The sequence below is a fragment of the Antechinus flavipes genome, chromosome X (genome assembly GCF_016432865.1).
Source record: "Antechinus flavipes isolate AdamAnt ecotype Samford, QLD, Australia chromosome X, AdamAnt_v2, whole genome shotgun sequence".
Taxonomy (NCBI): Eukaryota; Metazoa; Chordata; class Mammalia; order Dasyuromorphia; family Dasyuridae; genus Antechinus; species Antechinus flavipes.
The window spans coordinates 79,925,779-79,951,199 of NC_067404.1; the positions used below are offsets into that span (position 1 = coordinate 79,925,779).

Genomic DNA, 25,421 nt, shown 5'->3' on the forward strand with positions numbered 1-25,421 from the left:
AACTTCATTTTCAGAATAGTTCAGAAGGTTGAAGAATTAAGTGAAAAAGTCAAAGGAATAAGCAAGGAAATTAGAGCTCTTATAAAAAATTCCAAAACAAACTAAAACACAAAAACAATCAGTATAGTTCTATGTAATGACTTTAAGTCACAGAAGGCAATATTATTTTTCTTCATTCTATATCTACTTAACTCAGTTCTTCAAGGGTCTGAATCATAAATTATGACTATGGGAAGTAAAGCTTGTCATAGTCTTTCTTTTTTTTTATTATAGCTTTTTATTTACAAGTTATATGCATGGGTAATTTAGACAGCATTGACAATTGCCAAACCTTTTGTTCCAATTTTTCCCCTCCTTCCCCCCACCCCCTCCCCCTCCCATGGCAGGTTTGTCATAGTCTTTCAACAATACTGAAGAGCAGAATGTTCGAGGCAAATAAATAAATTTAAATAAACTGAAAAAAATAAAAAATAAAAAAATAAAACATTTTCCCTTTTCATTATTTTTTTTTCTGATTATACATGTACATTAATTTTTAATACACATTTCTTTATGAATCATATCAGGAGAGAAAAATCAGAACAAAAGGGAAAATCATGAGCAAAAAAAACAGAAGAAAAAGAATATAAGTGAATATAGCATGTGTTGAGTTATATTCAGTCTTCATAGTTCTCTCTCTAGATAGAGATTGTATTTTCTTTTTTTTTTATTGAAATTTCTTATTTTCAAATCATACGCAAGGGTAATTTTTCACCATTGACCCTTGCAAAACCTTGTGTTCCAAATTTTCCCCTCCTTCCCCCCACCCTATTCCCTAGATGGCAAGTAATCCAATATATGTTAAACATGTTAAAATACATGTTAAATCCAATATATGTATACATATTTATACAATTATCTTGCTGCACAAGAAGATGCAGATTAAAAAGGGAAAAAATGAGAAAGAAAACAAAATGTAAACAAACAACAACAAAAAGAGTGAAAATGCTATGTTGAGATCTATACTCAGTTCCCTCAGTCCTCTCTCTGGGCATGGATGGCTCTCTTCATCACAAGATCATTGGAACTGACTCAATGAACTCATTGTTGGAAAGAGTCATGTCCATCAGAATTGACCATTGTATAATCTTGTGGTGGTGGTATATAATGATCTCCTGATTCTGTTCATTTCACTTAGCATCAGTGCTCTCCAGGGCTCTCTGAAATCATCCTGCTGATTGTTTCTTATAGAACAATAATATTCCATAACATTCATAGACCATAACTTATTCAGCCATTTCCCAACTGGTGGGCATCCACTCAGTCACCACTACAAAAGGGTTGCCACAGACATTTTTGCACATGTAGGTCCCTTTCCCTCCTTTAAGATCTCTTTGGGATAGAAGCCCAGTAGAGACACTGTTGGGTCCTTTGATCCAAAGGATATCAAAGGATATACACATTTTGATAGCCTTTTGGCCGTCAGTCCAAATTGCTCTCCAGAATGGTTGGATCCATTCACAATTCCACCAACAATGTACTGGTGTCCCACTTTCCCCACACGCCCTCCAACATTCGTCATTAGCTTTTCCCATCATCTTAGCCAATCTGAGAGGTGTGTAGTGGTATCTCAGTTTTCTTTATTTTCATTTCTCTAATCATAACATAGCAGTTTGAGCACTAAATAAGTAGATTAATTTAGGTATTATTGTCATTTTTATTATATTTGCTCAGCCTACCCATGAGCACTTGATATTTTTCCACCTGATTAGATCTGACTTTATTTATGTGAAAAGTGTTTTGTACCTGTGCTCATATAGTTCCTGACTTTCCCTTGGCAGATAGATTCTCAGATCTTTTATGTTATTGACATTATTTTTAATGGAATTTTCTCTGTGTATCTCTTGCTGCTGGACTTTGTTGGTAATATATGAAAATGCTGAAGATTTATGTGGATTTATTTTGTATTCTGCAACTTTGCTAAAGTTGAGAATTGTTTCTAGGAGTTTTTAGTTGATTCTCTAGGGTTCTCTAAGTAGACGATTATATCATCTGCAAAGAGTGATAATTTGGTTCCTGATAATTTTCTTAAGAGTTTCATATAATCGCTTCAATTGGTGGTGTCAATTTACTATCATTGATAACACCAAAACTACCAAAGAAGAAGGGTTTTGAGTAGAAACTTGCCAATGGGATGCACCACTGCTGTACGAGAAAATATTCTGTGTTTGTGGCAGTCCTTTTTGTAGTGGTGAGGAACTGGAAACTGAGTACCATCAGTTGGGGAATGGTTGAATGAGTTATGATCTATGAATGTCATGGAATATTATCATTCTATAAGAAACGATCAACAGGATGATTTCAGAAAAGTCTGGAGAGACTTACAATGAACTGATGATGAGTGAAATGAGCAGAACCGGGAGATCATTGTATCCAGTAACAATAAGATTATGTGATGATCAACTCTAATGGACCTGGCTCTTTCAAACAATGAGGTGATTCAGGCCAGTTTCAATAGTTTTGTGATGAAAAGAGCCATCCACACCCAGAGACAGGACTGTGGGGACTGAATATGGACCACAACATACTATTTTCACCTTTTTTATTGTTGTTTGTTTACATTTTGTTTACTTTTTCATTTTTTTTTCTTTTTGATCTGATTTTTCTTGTGCAGAAAGATAATTGTGTAAATATGTATAGGAGAACTGCACATGTTTAACACATATTGGATTGCTTGCTGTCTAGGGAAGGGGTGAGGGGAAGGGAGGGAGAAAAAAATTTGGAACACAAGGTTTTGCAAAAGTGAATATTGAAAACTAAGCATGTGCTTTGAAAATAAAAAGCTTTTTTAAAAAAAAGAAAATATTCAGAAAAGAAATGCAGATTCATCCTTACTAAGAGAGCTCCTGAAGACCCTTCTCCAAGTCAAAGAGCAAGTATCATCTTAGTCTGTCATGAGAGGACCCACAGTAACGGAATTATTGAACCTCCTACTATTGATATCAGAACACTTTCCATACCTGTTTAACAATTAAAATTTTTTCCACTGTCCAGCATTATAGTTCCTTGCCTCCTATGTCCTGTTATCACCACCTCTGAAAAAAAAAAAAAAAAGCAAAACAAATTAGGAATGGATATGCACAGTTCAGCAAAACAAATTCCTGTGTTGGCTATCTTTGTCAATCCTGCAGCCTGAGCCCATCCTTGCTGGGTCTGGAGCTGGGAGCCAGCTTTAGGCTGCTTCACTGTTCAGCTTCCTGGAATCATAGTTAATCATTGCCTGTCTCAGATTTCCTTTTACTCTTTCAAAGTCATTTGGTTTTATAATGTTAAAGTCAGAGCATAACCCTATATACTTTCAGGAGCCAAAAAACACCTTTTTAAAATGGATGAATATTTCAAACTACTGACTTAGCCCTCAGGAAACCAACAAATTTCCTCAAAGGAAAGGAAAAAGCAGGACAGCTGGAAGCCAGGTCTTGTTCAGACTTCCATCCTGAAGGCTAAGCCGAGGCTGGGGGCCACAGACACCAGAGGATGGGACCTGGCACCGGGAAGGCCTGGGGACACAGCGAGCCTCCAACACTGACTAGGCTGGGTGACCCTGGACAAGCCTCGGTGCCCCCATCTGTAAACTGGAGCTTTGGCGGCCTGGGACGGCACGAGGGGCACGTGAGCCCGGACCCCCAGATCCCTCTGCCAGCCTCGGCACGCCGCGTGACAGCCACCGTCTCCGTCCCCCTTCTCCCTAAGCGTGGCCGCCCAGCTGAGATCAGAGGGTGTGCCGACATCACAGGAGCCAGCCCCGCACTCTGTACCGATCAAACCCACCGGCATTGACGCAGGGGCACTGGTGGGCTTCATGGGGGGCAACAACCCTTTGAGGCCCCCGGCTGCCAATCTGAGCCCGGAGCGGCAACGATGATCAAAACAGCATCTCCGTAGCACCTACTGTGTGCGGACCCCCTGCTCAGCATTCACCAACACTCCCTCATTCGCTCCTCACCAACCACGGCGCGCGGAGGCGCTCTCGGGATTCCGCTCTAACAGAAGAGGAAACTGAGGCAGGCAGCCCTTGGCCGACTTCCCTCAAGTCACCCAGCCAAGTCCGCATCAGGCTGCATGGGAAGCCGGGTCTTCCCACCTCCAGGCCTGCCTGTGGCGCCACCTAGCGGCTTCTCTGGGGCATGTCGATGCGAATCTGGGAATGGGCTGAGGATTTCCCACTGGACCCTTTTACCTCTAAGGAACTGCCTGCTGGCTGCGCAGGGGGAAGGGAAGACGGAAGGAGAACAATCTGGAACCCAAGTTTTGCAAAGGGGAATGCTGAAAGCTATCTTTGCACCGATTCGGAAAGGCAGAATGCTATTTCAAAAAAGAAAGACGTCAAGGGCACAGGGCTCGTAGCTGGAGGTGAGGTGGATAAGGGTTTGGGCAGGGGAAAGGAAGAGATCCAGAACTCCGGAGGAGGAGGAGGAGGAGGAGGAGGAGGAGGAGGAGGAGGAGACGAGGAGGAGGAGGAGGAGGAGGAGGAGGAGACGACGAGGAGGAGGAGGAGGATGAGGAGAATGAGGAGAGGACAAGGAGGAGGAGGAGGAGGAGGAGGAGGAGGAGGAGAGGACAAGGAGGAGGAAGAGGAGGAGGAGGAGGAGGAGAGGACAAGGAGGAGGAAGAGGAGGAGGAGGAGGAGGAGGAGGAGGAGACGACGAGGAGGAGGAGGAGGATGAGGAGAATGAGGAGAGGACAAGGAGGAGGAGGAGGAGGAGGAGGAGGAGGAGGAGAGAACAAGGAGGAGGAAGAGGAGGAGGAGGAGGAGGAGAGGACAAGGAGGAGGAAGAGGAGGAGGAGAAGGAGGAGGAAGAGGAGGAGAGGACGAGGAGGAGGAGGAGGAGGAGGAGAATGAGGAGAGGACAAGGAGGAGGAGGAGGAGGAGGAGGAGGAGGAGAGGACAAGGAGGAGGAAGAGGAGGAAGAGAAGGAGGAGGACAAGGAGGAAAAGGAGGAGGACAAGGAGGAGGAAGAGGAGAGGACAAGGAGGAGGACGAGGAGGAGGAGGTGGTGGAGGAGGAGGAAGAGGAGGAGAGGACAAGGAAGAAGACGAGGAGGGGGAAAAGCAGCCACGGTCAGCCAAGTGACCAGAGGCCTCCGAAGGGTCAGTGCCAGCCAGCCACCAACCACCACCGCCACCTACCTGCACGTGCAGTAGAAAAGATACCCTTCTTCGTGCAGCTGTCTGGCCAGCTCCAACTGGTGATTGTCCATCAGCTTTTCATTTACGACCACCACCAAGGGCTTCCCTTCTCCCAGGACCTCCAAGCAGCTACCCGCACCTACAAAGAGAAACCCAAATGCCAAACAGTGGGGGCCGGCTCAGCTTCCTCTCCACTACTCTCGCAGCAACAGAGTGAAAAAAATAAGAACCAGCACCCAGGGGTTTGGCTGACTGGTATTCCTACACATTCACCTCACAGAGATGGGGGCGAAGGACCGGCCTTTCTCCGGGGATTCGCTCTTTGTCTGGGTCGATGATGGTCAGATCCCCCAGATCCACCTTAAACCTTTTCAGAAGACAAGAGGCAAGGGGCCCGCTTTGGAGAGAGGTACTGTCCTAAACACAGTGGCTGGCAGCAGCACAGACCACAGTCTAATCCTGACCCCAGGGGCACTGGAGAGATGGGCATGAGTTGAGAAGTAACTCCAATGGGCACATCTGAGACCTACATACCAGAGAAATCTCTCTTTGGACAGGGGAAGGGTTTGGAGCTCTGGATACATTTCTATTTCCAAAAATATATCCTTGACTTGTTTTTTGAAATCTTTACACATGATCATAATCCCTTCAATTTGGGGGAGGAAAAAGATTCAAAGATAACTTGCTCTTCCCCCATCCAGTTGTCAAATTTACCACATTATCCCAGAAACTATTTTCAGAATCATAGTCAATAATCTGAATTCATCATGCTGTTAATTCTCTTTAAGGAAAAAGCAGAGGGTACAAGACAGATTGAAACTTTGATTTTGTTGCCATCAGCCTGAAGAACAACCACCATGGAAATTCCCTCCAAAAATACAAAATGGTAACTTATCTGAAGCTCACAGCCCAAAGAAGCTCCATAGGACATTCTGGACTTCAGTGATTTCCCCATGTTTACACATCAGGGAGATAAGTGAATTAGTTCTTCCGCTTCTTCCCCAGGCCATTGCTCTAGAGTCGACATATTACCTTCTGAATCTTAACTATGATGGGCCTCCCTGTCCCTCTGGAAACATTTCATTTCAAGGTCTCTGATGTTCCGTGCTTATGTGTTCTATTCTGCGTGCTTCAGGGTTGTTCTATGACTCAAATGAATGCCCCGTTAATGTTCTGATTCAGTATCTTGGAAGTGGCTGAGAAAGAAGAAGTGTCAAATGTTCTGTGGTAGGAATCAACGTATAAGTCCTGAATTGCCCACCTACTGTCAAAGTGCTTTTCAGTGTATCATGTCACTGAACCTCAGTTTCTTCATCTACAAATTGGACATAACAGCACTTGCATTTTCAAGTTCACCAAATTCTAATAAAAGTCTAGTAGAAATGATTATTACTGAAGTAAAAAGATGTGTGAAATGTCTCCCAGAGTACAGAACAAATTAAAAGTCCAACATCAAAAGGGTTCCATTACATAAGAGAAAACAAATTTTAAGCAAATAACTAGTAACTAGATTTCAAGATTTCTATGTTGTGATGGGAATATACTACCACCCAGAAGTTAGGGCGTTTAGTTTTAAACCCTGGTTCTGTCATTCATTGCCTGATGACCCTCCTGGGGGCACCTAATGCCATGAGCCTGTTTCATTTGCAAAGTAAAAAAGCCAAACATGGCTCCATTCGCTTGAAACATTGATGACTCTACAAAAGTCTGTATAATTCAATGACTAAGTGTGTAAAGCTAATACTTTTTGGCTCAGGTGAGCAATCCTAAAAGAACTGACTAAATTCCAGTTGTTCTTTTTTGAGGGCAGATTCATACAGCATCTGAGGGTCTGCCCCCTTGGAAGAGTGGTTTGTTTTGATCCTTGAACTGCTCATTTCAGCATTCCCTCGTGTCTCATCTGTCTATATATACACTCATACATATATGTGTATATGTGTATGTATACACATTTATATAAACATGTATAAATGATAACTTCATTGATATATTAGAGATGTGAGAAATTGTGGTGGTGAAAGAGCTGGTCAAGGAGACCCGGGACCTCTGACCAACACACTGTGTGATGTTAGGTAAGTCATGTGATACCTCTGTGCCCCAGGAAATCGACTAACATTATCAGTTGCTGAGCAGATGCTCACCACCATTGGCACAGCTCACTACACTGATCTTAAAAATTTAAAAAGGACAATACAATACTCATTGACCAAAGCTCACTACACTGATTAAAAATAAAGCACAGCAACACAACAGCTTTGTCTCCCCCTTCACCCTTTCTCATACAAAGAGGTGGCCCTTCTCCTGGCCAAAACATACCCTTCTACCAACACAAAGGAGTCCATTCTGTCCCATCTTCTTTGGTAGACTGCTCTGTCATTCCCACTCTTTTTCACTTACCTTCCATCTCTTCCTTTCTTGTGGCTGCTTTTTTACTGCCTACAAACATGCTCACATCTTCCCCATCCTCAAAAACCCATCCTTTTCTCCAGTGGCCCCCATTAGTGGCCCATATCTCTCTTCCCTTTTGAGAAGCCTGTCTACAGTATTCCACTTCCTGTTTTTATTTACTCTCTGCTCTTGACTTTCTGCACTCTAGTTTCCAACTTTATCATTCCAAGGAAAAGGCTCTCTCCAAAGTTGCAAATGATCTCCTACATGCCAAATCCAATGGCCTCTTCTCAACTCTACCCTTTTTGACCTCTTTTCACTCTTCCAACACTGTTACGTTCCCTATTCTCCTTGATATTCAATTCTTTCTAGGACACTAGGAAAATTTCTTGTCACCCCACTCATTCCTGTTTTTGCCCCCACAGATCTGACTATCCTTGAGGCTCTAGGTCAGGCCTGTTAACCAAGGGTATCCCATAAGATTCTGTCCTGTCCTTTTTCTCGTCTTTTTGTATTATTTCACTTAATGATCTCCTCAGCTCCCATGGAATCAACTATCATTGCTATGCAGATGGTTGTCAGATCTATTTATCTAGCCATAACCTTTCTGCTGATGTCCATTCCCACATCTGCAGCTGCCTCTTAAGACATCTCAAATTGAATATCTTGTAGACGTTTTAAACTCAACATATCCCAAATTGACTCATTATCTTTCCCCCCAAGGCTTCACCTTTTCCTTAATTTTGTATTACGGTTTAAAGCATCAGTCTTTTAGCCTCCAAATTCACAAGCTAGGCGTCATTCCCCGTTCTCCCCCACATCATACATCCAATCTATTGCCCAATCTCATTTTGTTGCAGGTTTTTTTTTGGGGGGGAGGGGGCAAATGAAATGAAGTGACTTGCTTAGGGTCACATAGCTAATAAATAAATAATATTATTATTAAATCAAATAATAAATAAATAATAATAAAATAAAAATAAATCACAAAGCTATATTTGAACTCTGACTCCAGCACGACACCACCTATCTGTACTCCCTCTGCCCCCTTGCCAATGCTATCACACCATTCCTCTTTACTGCTCTCACTGACAAAACTGTTATCTTAATTGCAGGTCTGAATCACCTCCCACCTGGACAAGAATCTTCGGGTAGGTTTGTGGACCTCAAGTCTCTCCCTACTCTAGTCCATCGCTCCACTCAGCTCCCAGAATGATCGTCCTAAAGCACAGGCCCCATCATGTCAAACCCTTACTGATCATCCTCCAGTAGCTCCCCAGGATCCCCAGAATCCCCAGGATCAAATACAAAATCCTCTGACTGGCTTTTAAAGCCTTTCCCAACCTTGCCAATCTCCTTCAAGTACTCAATCATCCATTGTCACTGGACTCCTGGCTATTATTCACACAAGATACTCCATATCCTGACCCTGATTGGGAAATATTTAATGAAATAAATAAAAAATATATTTAAAATACATTTTTATTTATTTCATTAAATATTTCCCAATTACATGTAAAAATACTTTAACACTAATTTTTTTTAAAATTTTGAGATCCAAATTCTCTCTTGCCTTTTCATCTCTCTCCTGGAAAATGCAAGCAATTTGCTGTTGATTATAGATGTGCAATCACGTAAAACATATTTCCATATTAACCATATTTAAAAAAAAAACAAGAGGAAAAAAGGAAAAAGAAATTTAAAAGTGTCCTTCACTCTGCACTCAGCATTCATCAGTTCTCTTTCTGGAGGTGGACAGCATTTTTCATTGTGGGTCCTTTGGACTCCCAAGCATTTTCACCGGTTGTCCCCATGCCCAGAATTTTCTCCCCTCCTGAGCGATAACTTCTGGTTTCTCTGGCTTTCTTCAAGTTCCAATTAAAAGCTCATATTCTAAAAGAAGCGTTTCTTCATCACCACCCAATAATATTCGTGCCTTACTTTCTGAAATTACCATTCATTTGTCTTGTGTTTATATACCTTGTAGATACATATTTCGTGCGCATTGTTTCTCACACATTAGATTGCAAATTCATTGAGGGGACGACCTGAGTTTTGATCTTCCTTTGTACTTCCAGCTCTTAGCACAGTACCTAGCACATAGTAAGTTACGGTGGTCATTGTTTTTGTTGGCTTCTTTATCATTCTGCTGATCCATATGGAGCATTCAGTCTACTAAAACTCCTACAGCTTTTTCAGAGCCTTATTCTTCCCATCTTATACTTAGGAGGTTGATTTTTTGTGTACCCAAATGTAAGACTCTCCATTTAGCCCTCGTGAATATGTACTTGTTATATTCAAATCACTGTTCCTGGCTGCCATTATTCTGAGTTTTGCCAACTCTGTCTTTTAATGTGACTCAGCTTGATGTCATGTGACAACACAGAGAGTAAATCATCATTTACATCATCAATTTAGCCATTACTGACAAAAGTGTTAAGCAGCAAAGGATCAAGTACAAGTTATTCCATGGGGTAACACTGGAGCCATCAGTCTCCATGACAAGTACTCTTTGAGTACAAGGATTTAACCAGAATGAATCTAATTGTATTATCACCTAATCCATGCTTCTCCATCAAAAGCTTTGCTAAGCTCTATGTGAACCATAGCCACAGAATACTCCTCATCAATGATTTTAGGAATTCTTTCTGGGAAGCATGGCTGGCTCATTGTAATTAATGCTTCCCAGGCATGTTCAGCAATCAGCTCTTCCCTGATCAGTGTTTGAATCTTCCCAGGAATACAAGTTAAATTCATTGATCTTATCATTCTCTTATCTGTTCCTTCCTTTGGGAGTCAGGAAAACATTTCTCCTTTTACAATCACGTTAGCCCTCAGTGACTTTCCAGTACTTCAATGTGAGGAACCCAGCAAACATATCTGCCAGTGCCTTCAGAGTATAGTTGATTGGGATTGGGGACTTCAATTGATCCAGGAGAACAAGGTACCCTGGTATTATCTCTATACCCATCTTGGGTGCCAACTTCCCATTAGCCATTTTTGTTTTCTTCTTCCAGTGTGAGGCAATTAATTTTCCTTGGCAGAGGAAACAGAAAAAAAAAAAGATGAATTAAGCAGCTCCATTTTCCCTCTGTTGACAGTTACCATTGGCCTATCCATCCCAAGCAGATTTCTTATTTCTCCTTTGATTGTCCTAAGGCTCCCTCACCATCCTCAGTGCATTCAAGACAGCACTCTTTTTATGACTGTGCCAGGATTCATCTTCTGTTGCCCTTATTTGCATCTTCTGTTCATTTCATTGCATAATTTGACTTGGTTGAGGGTGAGTTCCCTGTGCTCTACATGGATGGAATAATAGGTACAGCCAAAAATAGAATTAATTTGAAAAATTCATTATGGTAGGGTCTCTTTTCCTTTATTTTGGGGCAACTACAGGACAACATCAAAGAGTTACGACAATTGGAGGGAGCCACCTGAGCTCCATGCCATCACCTTTCTGTAGTGGACAATGTCTGGATCCACAGAGGGCCCAGAAACACTGATTCTTTCCATTTTTTAGGACAGTACTTTTCCTGAAACAGGGATGTAAAACACATGCAGAATTGCAATAGCATCTGCTCCTCCTCAGGGTGAATGGATCTCCTGGCAATCCTCAGCTTGCTTTCCTCCTGAAACCTCCAATTTTCTAAGCTCTTGACTTCTACCAGCAGGGTAGAACTTCCTAAGGCCAATGGAGTTCAGCATGGGCCCCTCACAGGGAAAGTAAATCAGTTCTGGAATACTAGGTAAGAGGCTGCCAGGAAAATGTTTTAAAATGTCGATGATCTGATCTATTAGTGCTCACCATAAGTGTATGGAATGGAGACTTGACTGGATTCCAGCCCTCCCTAAGCCCCCCATGCTTATAGGGATTAGGCAGGCATCTTTCCCCATCTCTATATATAAATCTATCTGGAGGAAAGGACTCTAAGGTCAGTTTCTACTTTCTCCAGGAGAATCGGGGAGACACTGGATTTCAACAGAGAAGCTGCTGAGAACGGCTTCTGTGCCATCAGAATTTGTGGGGGGAACTCAATCCCATCAGTCTGACTTTTTTCCTTTTCTCTCTCTCTGCCCCGGCCAAGTCTTACAGTACTAAATGGAGGCTGCTCAGCTCTGAAACCTTTCTAGGGCTCGCGGTGCCTCCAGGCAATTTGATCTGCTCCTGCTCCATTTGCTCCTCAGCATGCCCTGTGCCATGCCTGGAATGCACTCCCTCCACAGTCCTGCCTGTCAGATTCCTTCTCTCCCTTCAAGGCTTAGCTCAGCTCAAGTTTCACACCTCCTGGTGCCTTCCCTCATCCCCTGAGCTCAAAGTGGGACCTCCCTCCTCAGTTATTCCTAGAGCCTCTGGTCCTCCCCAGAGGCCCCATTACACTCTGCCTCCCATGAACCGTACCCCTTCCCAACTCTCCAAACCCAGGAGAAGGTAAGCCCTCTGTGGGCAAGGCTCGGTCACATTTGATCTTTGCATCCCCAGTGGCAAGCACAGGACCTCACACATGCTTGACACTTAACAAAGGCTTGTGGAACCGGCCAACTGGGATGAATTCGCTATCAATCCCAGCTTACACGACAGGCAGAAGCTGGCTCAATGAGGAGGGAAGAGATCAAGCTAGGAGAATTAACACCAATTTTCACTCACTTGGGAATTTTAGTGGATTTCTCTTCCATGGGCATCTCTGGGGGCACTGCCTTTCAGCCTCCACAGATGTTTTCAAAAAGCTTTAAAAATCTCCATGTGGGACTCCAGGATACAATCGATGTCTGTCTGGCTACCACAGGGTTCCGAGCAGGTGCATTTAATACAAACTAACTCTAGTGAGAACAACCGAATGAAAGTTTACAAATGTTCGTACAAGAAACTGGGTGCATCCTTTAGATGTAGAAAATTTATTAAGGGAAAAAAACACTAAAGAGAGGCTTTGATGTGATTGCATTGTCTAGAAAGGCTTGCCTATGTGTGTATCTGTGTGTTTTCAAATGTATGGGGAGGAAAAGTTGAGAGAATGGCGTTCATTTTTTAAATCCCACAACTGTATCCAAAAAGTCAGAGAACAACTCTGGTTTGCCAGGAGGAAAAGGTTTCAATGATGATAAGTCCATTGATGAGAACAGCTCAAGAAGGGTGCTAAAACAAAAAAAAAGAACAAAACATTAGATTACAGGAGCCATCCACCAGTCTAGCTGGCTGCCCGGTCTGAGGTAACAACAATTTCTTTGACACTCCTGTGATTTTTCAAATTGAGTACAGATTTCACCCTGGGTTTCTGCTTCCATATACTGGGAGCTCACACTAGAGAGGTCAGTTTGCTTATCAAAAACAAGACCACCATTTCTCTCTGCCCTCAATGTCGAGCCAACCCATCCTTTCCTCCACAGAGATGCTCTGGTTAAAGATGAGACTTGGCCAAAGCCCTGTGCTCATATGACTTTGCGATTGCCCTTGGGAAACAGCAGATAAAAACTAAGATGGTCAAAAGTCCAATTCATGCAAAGGCAGTGAAGAAAACCAAATGACCCAGCTAGGATCATATGATGAGAGTTAGCTTTGGGGATCGGGCACATGGAACAAGACTGATGAACAATCATGCCTTGCCAATATTTCCTTATGTTTGTTTTCTTCCTTTCCTTAAAGTTGAATATAGTTTTAGGGTTCTGATCCCACTTTCTTTCCACCCTGAGAAATTCTATTCTCTATCTGTAACATCTGATCTTAACACTGCTATTCATGACTATGAACAAGGGGGTACCTTTAATGGCCAACAGTCAGAAAACGGTTCAGTCATGGAGCATTAAAGTAAATGATGGCAACAAATATGAACAAGTTCAGGAAAAATGGATAAATGATTTAGAAATAATAAAAGTATCCTAAGTAAATAAGAGTAGCATGGAAAAATGGACCTGATCAGATCTATGGAAGGAGAAGAATTCACGAGCAAACAAGTGATAGAGAGGATCACAGGAAATGAAATGATTCATTTTGCTTATATAAAATTAAAAAGGTTTTGTACAAATAAAACTAATCCAGCCAAATTTTGATGGAAAATAAGAAACAGAGAGGAGAATTTTACATCAAGTTTCTCTTAAAGGCCTCAATATATATCTCAAATATATGGAGAACTGAATGATATTTGTAGAAATAAAAGCCATTCTTCAACTGACAAATGGGCAAAGGATTTGAAAAGGCAGGGGCAAAAGAAGACATCAAACCTATCAATAATCACAGGACAAGAGAAATGTAAATTAAGATAAATTAAGATCAAGATGACCACCTCACAACTATCACATTGGTTAAAATGACAGAACAAGGAAATAACAAAAGCTGGAATGTGGAAACATCAACACATTAAGACACTATTAAAAGAGTTTTGAACTAATCTAATTATTCTGGAGAGCAATTTGGAACTATACCCAAAGGGCTATAAAACTGCATATCTTTTCACCTATCAATACCACTATTGTGCCTCAAAGAGATCAAAGAAAAAAAGGAAAGGACCTTTTGTTTGAAAATATTTGTAGCACTTCTATTTATGATGGGGACTAATTAGAAATCAAGGGGATGCCCATCACTTGGGGAATGGTTGCACAAGCTGTGGTCTATGCTTGTGGGATGGAATACTATTGTGCTATTAGAAAAGTTGAGCAGGGTTGTTTCAGAAAAAAACTGGGAACTGATGCAAAGTAAAGTGAGCAGAAGCAGGAGAACATTGTGGGCAGGGACAGCAATCTTGTAAAATAAATGATCAATGGTAAATGACTTAGCTACCTCTCATCAAGATAATGATACAAGACCATTCCAAAGAACCCATGATTTTTTAAAAATGCTCTGTAACTCTAGAGAGAGAACTAATGAATTCTGAATGTAGAGTAAAACATACTCTTCAATTTTCTTTTATTTTCCTTGGGGTTCTTTTTGTCTATGTTTTCTTTTGCAGCAGGGTTGATAGGGAAATATATTTTGCACTACTTCACACGTATAACTGATATAACATCTCCTGCCTTCTCCATAAGTGTGGGAGAGGCAGAAAGAATTTGGAACTCAAAATTTTTAAAAATGAATTTAAAGATACTTTTACATGCAATTGGGAAATATTTAACAAAATGAATAAAGAATATATTGAGAAAAAGCATAAAAAGAAGGAAACCTGGAAAGACCTTTCTGTAAAAATGCAAAATGTAAAATCAGATAGAGCAGAACAGATTATACCCTAACTAGGACCAGCAGCTAGATGGTACAGTGGATAGAGTGCTGGGCCTAGAGAGTTCCCGAGTTCAAACCTGGCCTCAGACACTTCCTCACCATGTGACTCTGGGAAGTCATTTCCCACTGTTTGCCTCGGTTTCCTCATCTGTAAAATGAGTTGGAGAAGGAAATGGCCAACTACTCCAGGACCTTTGTCAAAAAAAACCCTAAATAACATCAAAAAGAATCAGTCATGACTGAAAAACACTTGACAGGACTAGCTGAGCAGAAAATGCCAAGGGAAGAAACAGATCAAATCAGGATGGAGGCTGACACAAGGGAGTGACTCCCAAGTTGCTGTGACAGTCTGTGCATGGAAATTAATTATTTTAGGTCACTGCTGAGCAAGCTTAATATTAAGATTTCACTGAGGTTCAACGGTGACCTTTGGCGAAAACCATTTTTAAAAATGTCCCCATGTCTGGATTCCAGTTGCCACAAGTGTGATATTCCAGGATCGTCCCGAGCAACACCACCAAGCAAACACTTGGAAGAATGTGGCCGAGGCACATACGTTAGTAGAGACCAGATGCCTGCGGCCCATGCTTAAAATACATCAGCCTCTGGGCAAGAAAATACAACGGAGACTGTTGGCTTCCATGTCAGTCAGATGACACCGGAGAGGGGGGAAAGGACTGGGGAAACCTGGTACAGGAGGACAGCAGACACGGCCCCAGTCCTGTGGACAGACTGCTTTTGTAAAGCAGGAAAGGGCTCCCTTTCTCTACACCCTTGCTTGCAGACTTGCTTTTTGAGGCTCTGGGGTGGAATCCTCGGGTTAGCATTTGGATGACAAAGAGTCAAGCCCCAAAGCAGCTGAATTTCCCATAAGCCAAAGTGGGCTGGCTTGCATAAATCAGTTAGCGAGGTGACAGTTAATTTCCTCTTATAGAATCATGTCAGCCTGGGTTTGCCCTTAATCTATAAAGCACACTCCATTCCTGTGCGAGGATTAACCCGCTCATCTGATCTGCCAGGCCCATCTCCTGCCTCCTCCTCCTCCTCCTCCTCTGTTTTGTGGCACCTGGCCTGGCTTCACTCAGCCTGGCAAAGCCACCCTCTCTCCTGGCCCACTCCATCAACTAGGACCAACTAACAGTCTACGCAAAAGACTTGATCCCCAGTCTGTCGACACTCAGGGCCCTGCCCCGCCAACTGGGGCAGCGAGCTCTCCCTCAGGCTCCCCTCCCTCCTTCTTCTCTCTTCCCTGCCCCCATTGCCCAAACTCAGCTTATCTGGAAGTCCAAAAGAAGGCAAGACAGAAGGCTAAATAAATGGCTTCCAATGCACTGATTCCCCATTCCGCTTTGGTGACATCTCTGGCTGTCTTTTCGCCTGAGACAATTTTCTTAAGGGTTTCATAGAATCCCCTCAAATTGGCTAGTATGAATTTAATGTCATTAATAACACCGAAACTACAAAGAAGAAGGGCTTTGAGTAGAGATCTGCCAATGGGGTGCACCGCTGCTTTACAAGAAAATATTCTGTGTTTGTGGCAACCATTTTTGTAGTGGTGAGGAACTGGAAACTGAGTGGATGTCTGTCAGTTGGGGAATGACTGAATGAGTTATGGGATATGAATGTTATGGAATATTATTGTTCTGTAAGAAACAATCAGCAGGATGATTTCAGAGAGGCCTGGAGAGACTTACAAGAACTGATGCTAAGTGAAGTGAGTAGAACCAGGGCAACAAGACTATACGATGATTGATTCTGACAGACATGTCTCTTCTCAACAATGAGGTGATTCAGGCCAGTTCCAATGGTCTTGTGATGGAGAGAAAGCCATCCACACCCAGAGACAGGGCTGTGGGAACTGAGTGTGGATCATAACATAGTTTTTTCACTTTTTTGTTGCTGTTTGCTTGCATTTAATTTTCTCTCTTTCTCATTTTTGTCCTTTTTGATCTTATTTTTCTTATGCAGCATGATAGTGAAACTATATCTAGAAGAATTGCCCATGTTTAACTAATATTGGATTGTTTGCTGTCTAGGGAATGGGGTGAGGGGAAAGGAGGGAAAAAAACTAAAACACAAGGTATTGTAAAAGTGAATGTTGAAAACTATATCTGCATGTGTTTTGAAAATAAAAAGCTGTTAAAAAATATTCAGAAAAGAAATGCAGATTCATCCTTAGGTAAACTAAGAAAGCTCCTGAAGATCCTATTCCAAGTCAAATAGGGAGTGAGAGGACCCACCTTAACAAAAGTACTGAACCTCCAACTACTAGTATCATAATAAATATATTTTATGTACACTTTCAGGAATGGTTTATCAGAAAAAAAAATTAAATGAGGTAAACAAAGAAGGTGGGAAATGGTTCCTGACCTCACTCTCCAGAAACCAGATAATCTCCTTGTCAATCAGTGTCTAGCACAGAGAAAGATGTTACAGATATCAGTCCAAGAGCTGAAATAATGCTAACTAACAAAGAATTTACATTTTCATGGCCAATACAACCAGCATATATCAAAAATAAAAAGTGAAAAGTAAAAAAATATTTATTAAATCCCTACTATTTGTTTGTACACTGTTTGGTAAACAAAATTAAGCATATGAAAAGTATATATCTGGGTTTTTTAAAAAATACATTAAATAAATCCCAGTTTGTAAGTAGTTAAAAAAAAGTAACATGGAAGAAAGGGCACTTGAAGTCAAGGGAATGAAGAAAAGGTTTCTATAGAAGATAGTGCTTGAAGAGTGTCTTTAAAAAGCTCAGGGCCAGTGTGAGGAACAGATAAGGAGGGAGGCCATTTCTGGATTATAAGTCGGTGATGTCAGTGCCAAAGCACAGAAATGGGAAATTGAGGAACAAAGCAATGGCCTGTTTGTTGGGTACTGCAAAACATAAGAAGGGGAGTTATTTCTAATAAGGTTGGAAAGACAGGTATTATCCAGTTGTGTAGGGCTAAAGCTTTGAAGAAACCTTATGGAAAGAGTTTGGTTATTATCCTAGAGGCACTAAGAAGTTGAGTGAGCGGAGGAGTCACATGCTTAGATCTGGGCTTGTGGAATATTCCATTAGTTGCAGCAGACTACAGGAAGGACAGGTATGGGGAGAGAGTTGAGGCAGAATTAGCAGAGATGAGGAGACTGCTATCACTATTTTGACAAAGTGCTGTATAGCTTTGTCAGTGGAGAGAAAGGACTGGATGGGAAAGATGTTGGGAAGAAAGAAAGGGCAAGACACAACAAGTGATTGGATATGTTGGGGGAGAGAAGTGAGGGGTCCATGAAAGCTGGAGGACTAGAAGGATGGTAATACCCTTGACAGAAATTCTAAAGTTTGAAAAATGGTTTAAGAGGAAAGAAAATAAACTCAGTTTTAGACATATTGAGTTAAAAGAGATGAGCAAGCATTCAGTTTGAGATGTGAAATAAATTGGTAATGTGGGACAAGGGAGAGACTGGGCTGGAGCGATATACACAGGGCATCCCAAAACTCTGAGTGTGGTTTTAAGCTGCATGACTATTGATGGGACATAGTTTTAAGATACAGAGCTTAAAACTAAAGATTTGGGGGAGACTTTGTAGAGAACCGAGTTATTTGATGATAGTTAAATCCATGTGGGCTGATGATATTACCAAGTGAGAGAATGTGAAAGCAATAGTCTAGGCCAGAACTTTGGGAGTCCACACTACTAGGAGGAGTGATATCAATGAAAAAGCAGCAAAGGAGATGGAGAGAAAGGAAGAGCCTCAGGGAATAGGGTCACAAAAACTGAGAGAGCACAGCATCCAGGAGGACAGGACAGACAATGGCAGCGAAGGCTGCCCACAGGTCAAAAAGGGGGGTTGAGAAAAGACCTTATCTCCAGCAATGAAGAGATCACCAATGACTTTGAAGAGGACCACTGCAGTTGCGGGATGAGTTTGGAAGGCAGACTGTAAAGGGCTGAGGAGCAACTGAGAGGAAAGACAGTAGAGGCAGTGGGTGTAGACAGCATTTTCCAATAATTTGCCTGAGAAAGGCAGCAGAGGTATTGGACAAAATGGAGAGTCTAGAAAAGGTTCTGAAAGATGGAAGAGACTTCTACATGGCTGAAGGCAGGATGGAAGAAGCCAGTAAATAGGGAGAATGGCAGGATAATGGTAGAAAGATGGGAGGATAATTAAGAATGTAATCTGCTGGAGAAGACAGGAGGAGACGGGATGAGGGATCCATAGAAAGACCTAAGAAGGGTGACCTCATTATCTGACTGGGAGAAAGGAGAAGAGATCATAGAGTGATGTTGAAGAGACCAGAGCTGAAGAGAATGGGAAAAGAAAGTGCTCATGGCAAATAGCCTCTAATTTCTCAGTAAAGTAAGAGGCAAGGTGCACAGCAGAGAATGGAAGGGAAAAAGAAAGTGTATGAAGCTAAGTTTTCAGATTCTGAAAGGAGAGAATCAACCAGAAATCAAATGGTAGATTACATAGCTCACTGTTCATTTGTCAAATAAATCCCTGCCTTCTGTTAGCCAGCGGGTGGCAGAAGTGAAGAGAAGGAACAGGCCTGGGTTTTAAGAAGCTGAGCAACTAGGAGCTTGGGAAGTTTCAGAGACCATCTATGTAGACATAAAAGTTCCCTAGGAGACAGGCAAGGTACAGCAAGAGGTGGTAAGTTGCTGAACTACTTGGGGAAGACAGGAAAATAAACTGGGGATTACAATTTTACAGCCATCATCATTTCCTTGCAGGAAAGAAAGCAGGACAGCTGGAAGCCAGGTCTTGTTCAGACTTCCATCCTGAAGGCTAAGCCGAGGCTGGGGGCCACAGACACCAGAGGATGGGACCTGGCACCGGGAAGGCCTGGGGACACAGCGAGCCTCCAACACTGACTAGGCTGGGTGACCCTGGACAAGCCTCGGTGCCCCCATCTGTAAACTGGAGCTTTGGCGGCCTGGGACGGCACGAGGGGCACGTGAGCCCGGACCCCCAGATCCCTCTGCCAGCCTCGGCACGCCGCGTGACAGCCACCGTCTCCGTCCCCCTTCTCCCTAAGCGTGGCCGCCCAGCTGAGATCAGAGGGTGTGCCGACATCACAGGAGCCAGCCCCGCACTCTGTACCGATCAAACCCACCGGCACTGACGCAGGGGCACTGGTGGGCTTCATGGGGGGCAACAACCCTTTGAGGCCCCCGGCTGCCAATCTGAGCCCGGAGCGGCAACGATGATCAAAACAGCACCTCCGTAGCACCTACTGTGTGCGGACCCCCTGCTCAGCATTCACCAACACTCCCTCATTCGCTCCTCACCAACCACGGCGCGCGGAGGCGCTCTCGGGATTCCGCTCTAACAGAAGAGGAAACTGAGGCAGGCAGCCCTTGGCCGACTTCCCTCAAGTCACCCAGCCAAGTCCGCATCAGGCTGCATGGGAAGCCGGGTCTTCCCACCTCCAGGCCTGCCTGTGGCGCCACCTAGCGGCTTCTCTGGGGCATGTCGATGCGAATCTGGGAATGGGCTGAGGATTTCCCACTGGACCCTTTTACCTCTAAGGAACTGCCTGCTGGCTGCGCAGGGGGAAGGGAAGACGGAAGGAGAACAATCTGGAACCCAAGTTTTGCAAAGGGGAATGCTGAAAGCTATCTTTGCACCGATTCGGAAAGACAGAATGCTATTTCAAAAAAGAAAGACGTCAAGGGCACAGGGCTCGTAGCTGGAGGTGAGGTGGATAAGGGTTTGGGCAGGGGAAAGGAAGAGATCCAGAACTCCGGAGGAGGAGGAGGAGGAGGAGGAGGAGGAGGAGGAGGAGTAGGAGGAGGAGGAGGAGAGGACAAGGAGGAAAAGGAGGAGGACAAGGAGGAGGACGAGGAGGAGGAAGAGGAGAGGACAAGGAGGAGGAAGAGGAGAGGACAAGGAGGAGGAGGAGGAGGAGGAGGAGGAGGAGAGGACAAGGAGGAGGACGAGGAGGAGGAGGTGGTGGAGGAGGAGGAGGAGGAGAGGACAAGGAGGAGGAAGAGGAGGAGGAGAAGGAGGAGGACAAGGAGGAAAAGGAGGAGGAGGAGGAGGAGGAGAGGACGAGGAGGAGGAGGAGGAGGATGAGGAGAATGAGGAGAGGACAAGGAGGAGGAGGAGGAGGAGGAGGAGGAGGAGAGGACAAGGAGGAGGAAGAGGAGGAGGAGAAGGAGGAGGAAGAGGAGGAGAGGACGAGGAGGAGGAGGAGGAGGATGAGGAGAATGAGGAGAGGACAAGGAGGAGGAGGAGGAGGAGGAGAGGACAAGGAGGAGGAAGAAGAGGAGGAGAAGGAAGAGGACAAGGAGGAAAAGGAGGAGGACAAGGAGGAGGAAGAGGAGAGGACAAGGAGGAGGAGGAGGAGGAGGAGTAGGAGGAGGAGGAGGAGGAGGAGGAGAGGACAAGGAAGAAGACGAGGAGGGGGAAAAGCAGCCACGGTCAGCCAAGTGACCAGAGGCCTCCGAAGGGTCAGTGCCAGCCAGCCACCAACCACCACCGCCACCTACCTGCACGTGCAGTAGAAAAGATACCCTTCTTCGTGCAGCTGTCTGGCCAGCTCCAACTGGTGATTGTCCATCAGCTTTTCATTTACGACCACCACCAAGGGCTTCCCTTCTCCCAGGACCTCCAAGCAGCTACCCGCACCTACAAAGAGAAACCCAAATGCCAAACAGTGGGGGCCGGCTCAGCTTCCTCTCCACTACTCTCGCAGCAACAGAGTGAAAAAAATAAGAACCAGCACCCAGGGGTTTGGCTGACTGGTATTCCTACACATTCACCTCACGGAGATGGGGGCGAAGGACAAACGGCAGCAAAACCGGCAATGGCCTTTCTCCGGGGATTCGCTCTTTGTCTGGGTCGATGATGGTCAGATCCCCCAGATCCACCTTAAACCTTTTCAGAAGACAAGAGGCAAGGGGCCCGCTTTGGAGAGAGGTACTGTCCTAAACACAGTGGCCGGCAGCAGCACAGACCACAGTCTAACCCTGACCCCAGGGGCACTGGAGAGATGGGCATGAGTTGAGAAGTAACTCCAATGGGCACATCTGAGACCTACATACCAGAGAAATCTCTCTTTGGACAGGGGAGGGGTTTGGAGCTCTGCATACATTTTCTTTTTTTCCCCATTTTCTTTTATTTTTTAAGTAACAAGCATTTATCTTCTCTCCTTTCCACCTTACCCACAATGTAAAAGAAACTAAGAAAAACAAAAGTCTTGTAACAAATACACATAGTAAAGAAAAACAAAGTCCCATATTGTCCATGTCTAAAAATATATGTCTCATTCTACATCACGAATCTATCACCTCTGTCAAATGGTGGGTCATATAGGTCATTGTTCCTTTGTCAAATAAATCCCTGATTTCTGTTAGCATTTCTATTTACAATAAATTTCCCCTCTTAAAACAGGAAAAAAAAACAGAAAAGGAAAGAGCTAAACCATTTCCCCTACCTACCCCTACCCAGTAGGTGTCACATTTCCAACATTGCCCAAGGATTATTGTCAGAATAATATACATCTAGTTCCTGGGTGTACATCCAATACATCCAGAAGGCAGAGATGATTTTTCTTCTTGTTACAAGATACCTGTGGAGCTCCTGATGTGGAAAATGGATCTGAACTTGATACAAGAAGACATCAAGTGATCATCAACGATCACATAGCTAAGAAAATGTGAAATACTAGCTTGATCACAGGCTTTCCTCATTCCAAAGCCAGGTGACTAAATGCACTTTCATTTCCTTCATGTTGACTATTATTGACTGAATTCTGTTCACAATAAAGTTGATTTCAAAATGTAGTTTTTAAGCTTGTGTTGTGTTTGAAATGCATAATTTTCACTTCAACTTAGAACCTTCTATTAACACAGCAGACATCAAGTGCTATCTGTTTATAATCCTTCCACACTAATATTTTACCATCTTATCATGTGGTGCTGGAAAAGCATCATTCTTCCTAAGCTTTTGCTTCTATATGTGGAAAATTACATAGGGAACAAGGGGTCCTAGTCATTGCTCTTCTACCAAGGCACAAACATGATAAACACTCTCCAGGAACGTCCTTAGTTTGCCTATACCTTCTTTATGTCATCACTATTGATCACAATCCTAAATCAGTCAGCTCCATAGGATTTCTAGTCTCACTTTGTATATTGTATTCTAAATCCAAGAGATCATACCTGCATGGCTGATGATCAGATCTGATCTCTTAATGTCTTCTTTCAAGGAATTCTTGTACCTGTAAACAATCAAAGAAAAAGACGTCGAAGCGAAGGAGTCTGGCACCACTTTGCCTTTTCCAATCTGGAGAACAAGTTTGCGATAACCAAGTCTCCTGAGCATCTAAAACAACAGGAAAATCAATAAAGAGTACTTTGAAACATGATCTTCAGAGCATTATCATCATTACCATCATCAACATCCTCCTCAGCCCCATCATCATCATGCTAACAATTTTAGGGTACTTAGTAAGTGCTAGGCACCATGCTAAACTCTTTATAATCATTATCTCATTTTGATTCTCTCTTTGGACTGGGGGAGAAGGAGAAGGGGGAATGTGATGTTATTATTATCCCCATTATGCAGATAAGAAAAGTCTCCAGGTCCTGTGCTGTGCAGCATCACCTAGGTGCAGATTTGAGTAGATAGGGAGAGGGATTAAATCAGTAGTTTCAATGGGACAGGGGATCTTCAGAAAAGGAAGTTTGGCAATTCATACTATTAGAAAGGTACCTAGAGCACTGAAAAGTTATGGTTTGTCCCTGGGAACAGTATGGCAGAACTTGAAGTTGGGTTTTCCTAGCTTTGAGGTCATCTCTCTATCCACTATACCCTACTGTCAGGCTCGGAGAAGCCAAGATTCCCTGTGGTTGACTTCACTGAATTTCCAGTTTGAAGGGCCAATATTGGTCATCCAGTCCCACCTAATCATGTCATAGAGGAAGAAATGGAGATTCAGGCAGAAACAAGGATCTGACTACAGTCACGTAGGATCTAGTAACATGACTTCCCACTATTCTCTTGAAGCCCTGACATCAGGACTGACTTATGGAAAGTGCTTTGTAGTATTGCATATCTTCAAGTATTATCACTCTATTGGTCACAAGTTCCTAAAAAAAAGGGACTTTCTCAAGAAAGTCACAACCGTGACTGGGATTCAATTTTGGCTTAGGCACCACTCACATCAAAGTGTTATTTTATCAGGCATGTCATTCATTACTAGTAAATGATAATGATTTAAAACAACATATTTTTAATGTTATGTTTTAAAAGTACATCTTTGTCTAACAGTCAAGGTATTAGATTTGGGATTGGAGAACAAGAGCTACAAAAGTAGCCTTAGGTGAACCCCCACCTCCGAGTTTCCTCATATTTGTAAGGAAAGCTTTAAATGAAAGGCTTCTGGGTGCTGATGTTGGTGTTGACCAAATGAGATGCTTAGTACCTTCCTGTGTGCCTCAGTTTGGATGAGATCATGTCAAAAGTTCTGATGCCCTGCGTATCAGTTCTAGACTCAGCTAACTTGGATACAATACTTGTGCAACCTGAAGCAAGCTATTCCTCTCTCTGTCTCAGTTTCCCCAGGGAAACCTATGACCTTATGGTCCTTCATCTCTCTGGGCCTCATTTTCTCCTCTCTTACATAAGGGAAGGGGGTGAAATTAAAGGATTAATCCCCAAGGTGGCATTTTGCTCTCTCATGTTGGGCTGTAAGTTATTCTCCATTCTCCATTCAGTTTTCCCACTCACCCCCGTAAAATGAGGGGGGTTGGTCTCTTTAAGGGGTTAATTTCCTCTCTTGTCAAATGAGGAACCTGGCCTCGACGGTGCCTAAGGACCCTTGTCCTAATGCAGGCTCGAAAGGGACAGTGCCAGTCTTGTGTGGGGATATCATTGGGGGAAGAGGGAGTGACGACGTGCGTAAGTTACGTGGGGGCAGGGAGGAAGGTCGTTTATTCAGAAGGGCTTGCGTGAAGGGGCCGGGAAAGGGGGGTGGGCGGGGGGGGGGGGGCGGAGGGGGAGGGTGTCTATGCAGAGGGGTGTGCGCAGGCGCGAGGGCAGGTGACAAGGCCGCAGAGTCTGCGGATCCGCCAAAGCGCTTGCGGCAGGGTGTGCGCGTGCGCAGCGCAGGCGCAGTCGAAAATGCCAGGCAAACGAGGGGAGGGGCGGGAAAAGTTCCGCAGACGGATTACCGAAGCGGCTCACCTGAAGGGTAGGCCTGGAAGACACACAGGTTATGAGTTCGTCGAAACTGGTGGTGCCCACGGTGACGAACACGGACTTCATGTTCGTAACGTCTCGGCGGGCCCCAGGACGACCGGACGTGACGTCACTCACCGGCAACTCTGGTCCCCACCCTACTCACTGCGCAGGCGTCCCTGTAACCAAGGTAGCCAATGAATTGCTAACAACAAAACTTTCCCGGCGACGCCGGTGGCGTTGCCGGAAGTGCCTCGGGGGCGGGGGCGCCTCGCTCTCCTCTCGCGCCCCCTCCTCCCCCAAGCCCGTGGCGTGGTCGTACAGCCGAATAACGTGGCGACATTTTGTGTAAAGTACAAATAGCCCTGCTCCTCTATTGATTTTGTATCACCCCTCCCTTAGTGGGAGCTCTTTGCCCCACCGTTACCCCAAGGCCCTAGATCTAAAGCTGACAGGGACCTCGGAGGTCACCCACGACAGTCCC

The 25,421-nt window shown here is 43.9% G+C and overlaps 1 protein-coding gene across 3 annotated transcripts; it reads right to left on the reverse strand.

Annotated features, from left to right (window-relative positions):
• Positions 1 to 1,028: 1,028 nt before the first annotated feature.
• Positions 1,029 to 25,108, reverse strand: LOC127542376 (UDP-N-acetylglucosamine transferase subunit ALG13 homolog). 3 transcript variants are annotated; one of them, XM_051967906.1, is made up of 4 exons: positions 24,944 to 25,108; positions 22,918 to 23,080; positions 5,170 to 5,308; positions 1,029 to 3,074 (listed from the first exon to the last, which is right to left on the reverse strand). In XM_051967906.1, exons 1-4 carry the CDS (start codon positions 25,022 to 25,024, stop codon positions 3,053 to 3,055), a joined length of 405 nt encoding a protein of 134 aa, XP_051823866.1. In that variant the 5' UTR covers positions 25,025 to 25,108; the 3' UTR covers positions 1,029 to 3,052. The 3 variants fall into 3 exon arrangements, with proteins under 3 accessions (XP_051823866.1, XP_051823864.1, XP_051823867.1); XM_051967904.1 differs by lacking the exons at positions 1,029 to 3,074; positions 5,170 to 5,308 and adding exons at positions 12,435 to 12,688; positions 21,244 to 21,382 and having other exon boundaries at positions 24,944 to 25,079; XM_051967907.1 differs by lacking the exons at positions 1,029 to 3,074; positions 5,170 to 5,308 and adding exons at positions 12,435 to 12,688; positions 21,244 to 21,382 and having other exon boundaries at positions 22,918 to 22,976; positions 24,944 to 25,024.
• Between the last annotated feature and the right edge of the window lie 313 nt (positions 25,109 to 25,421).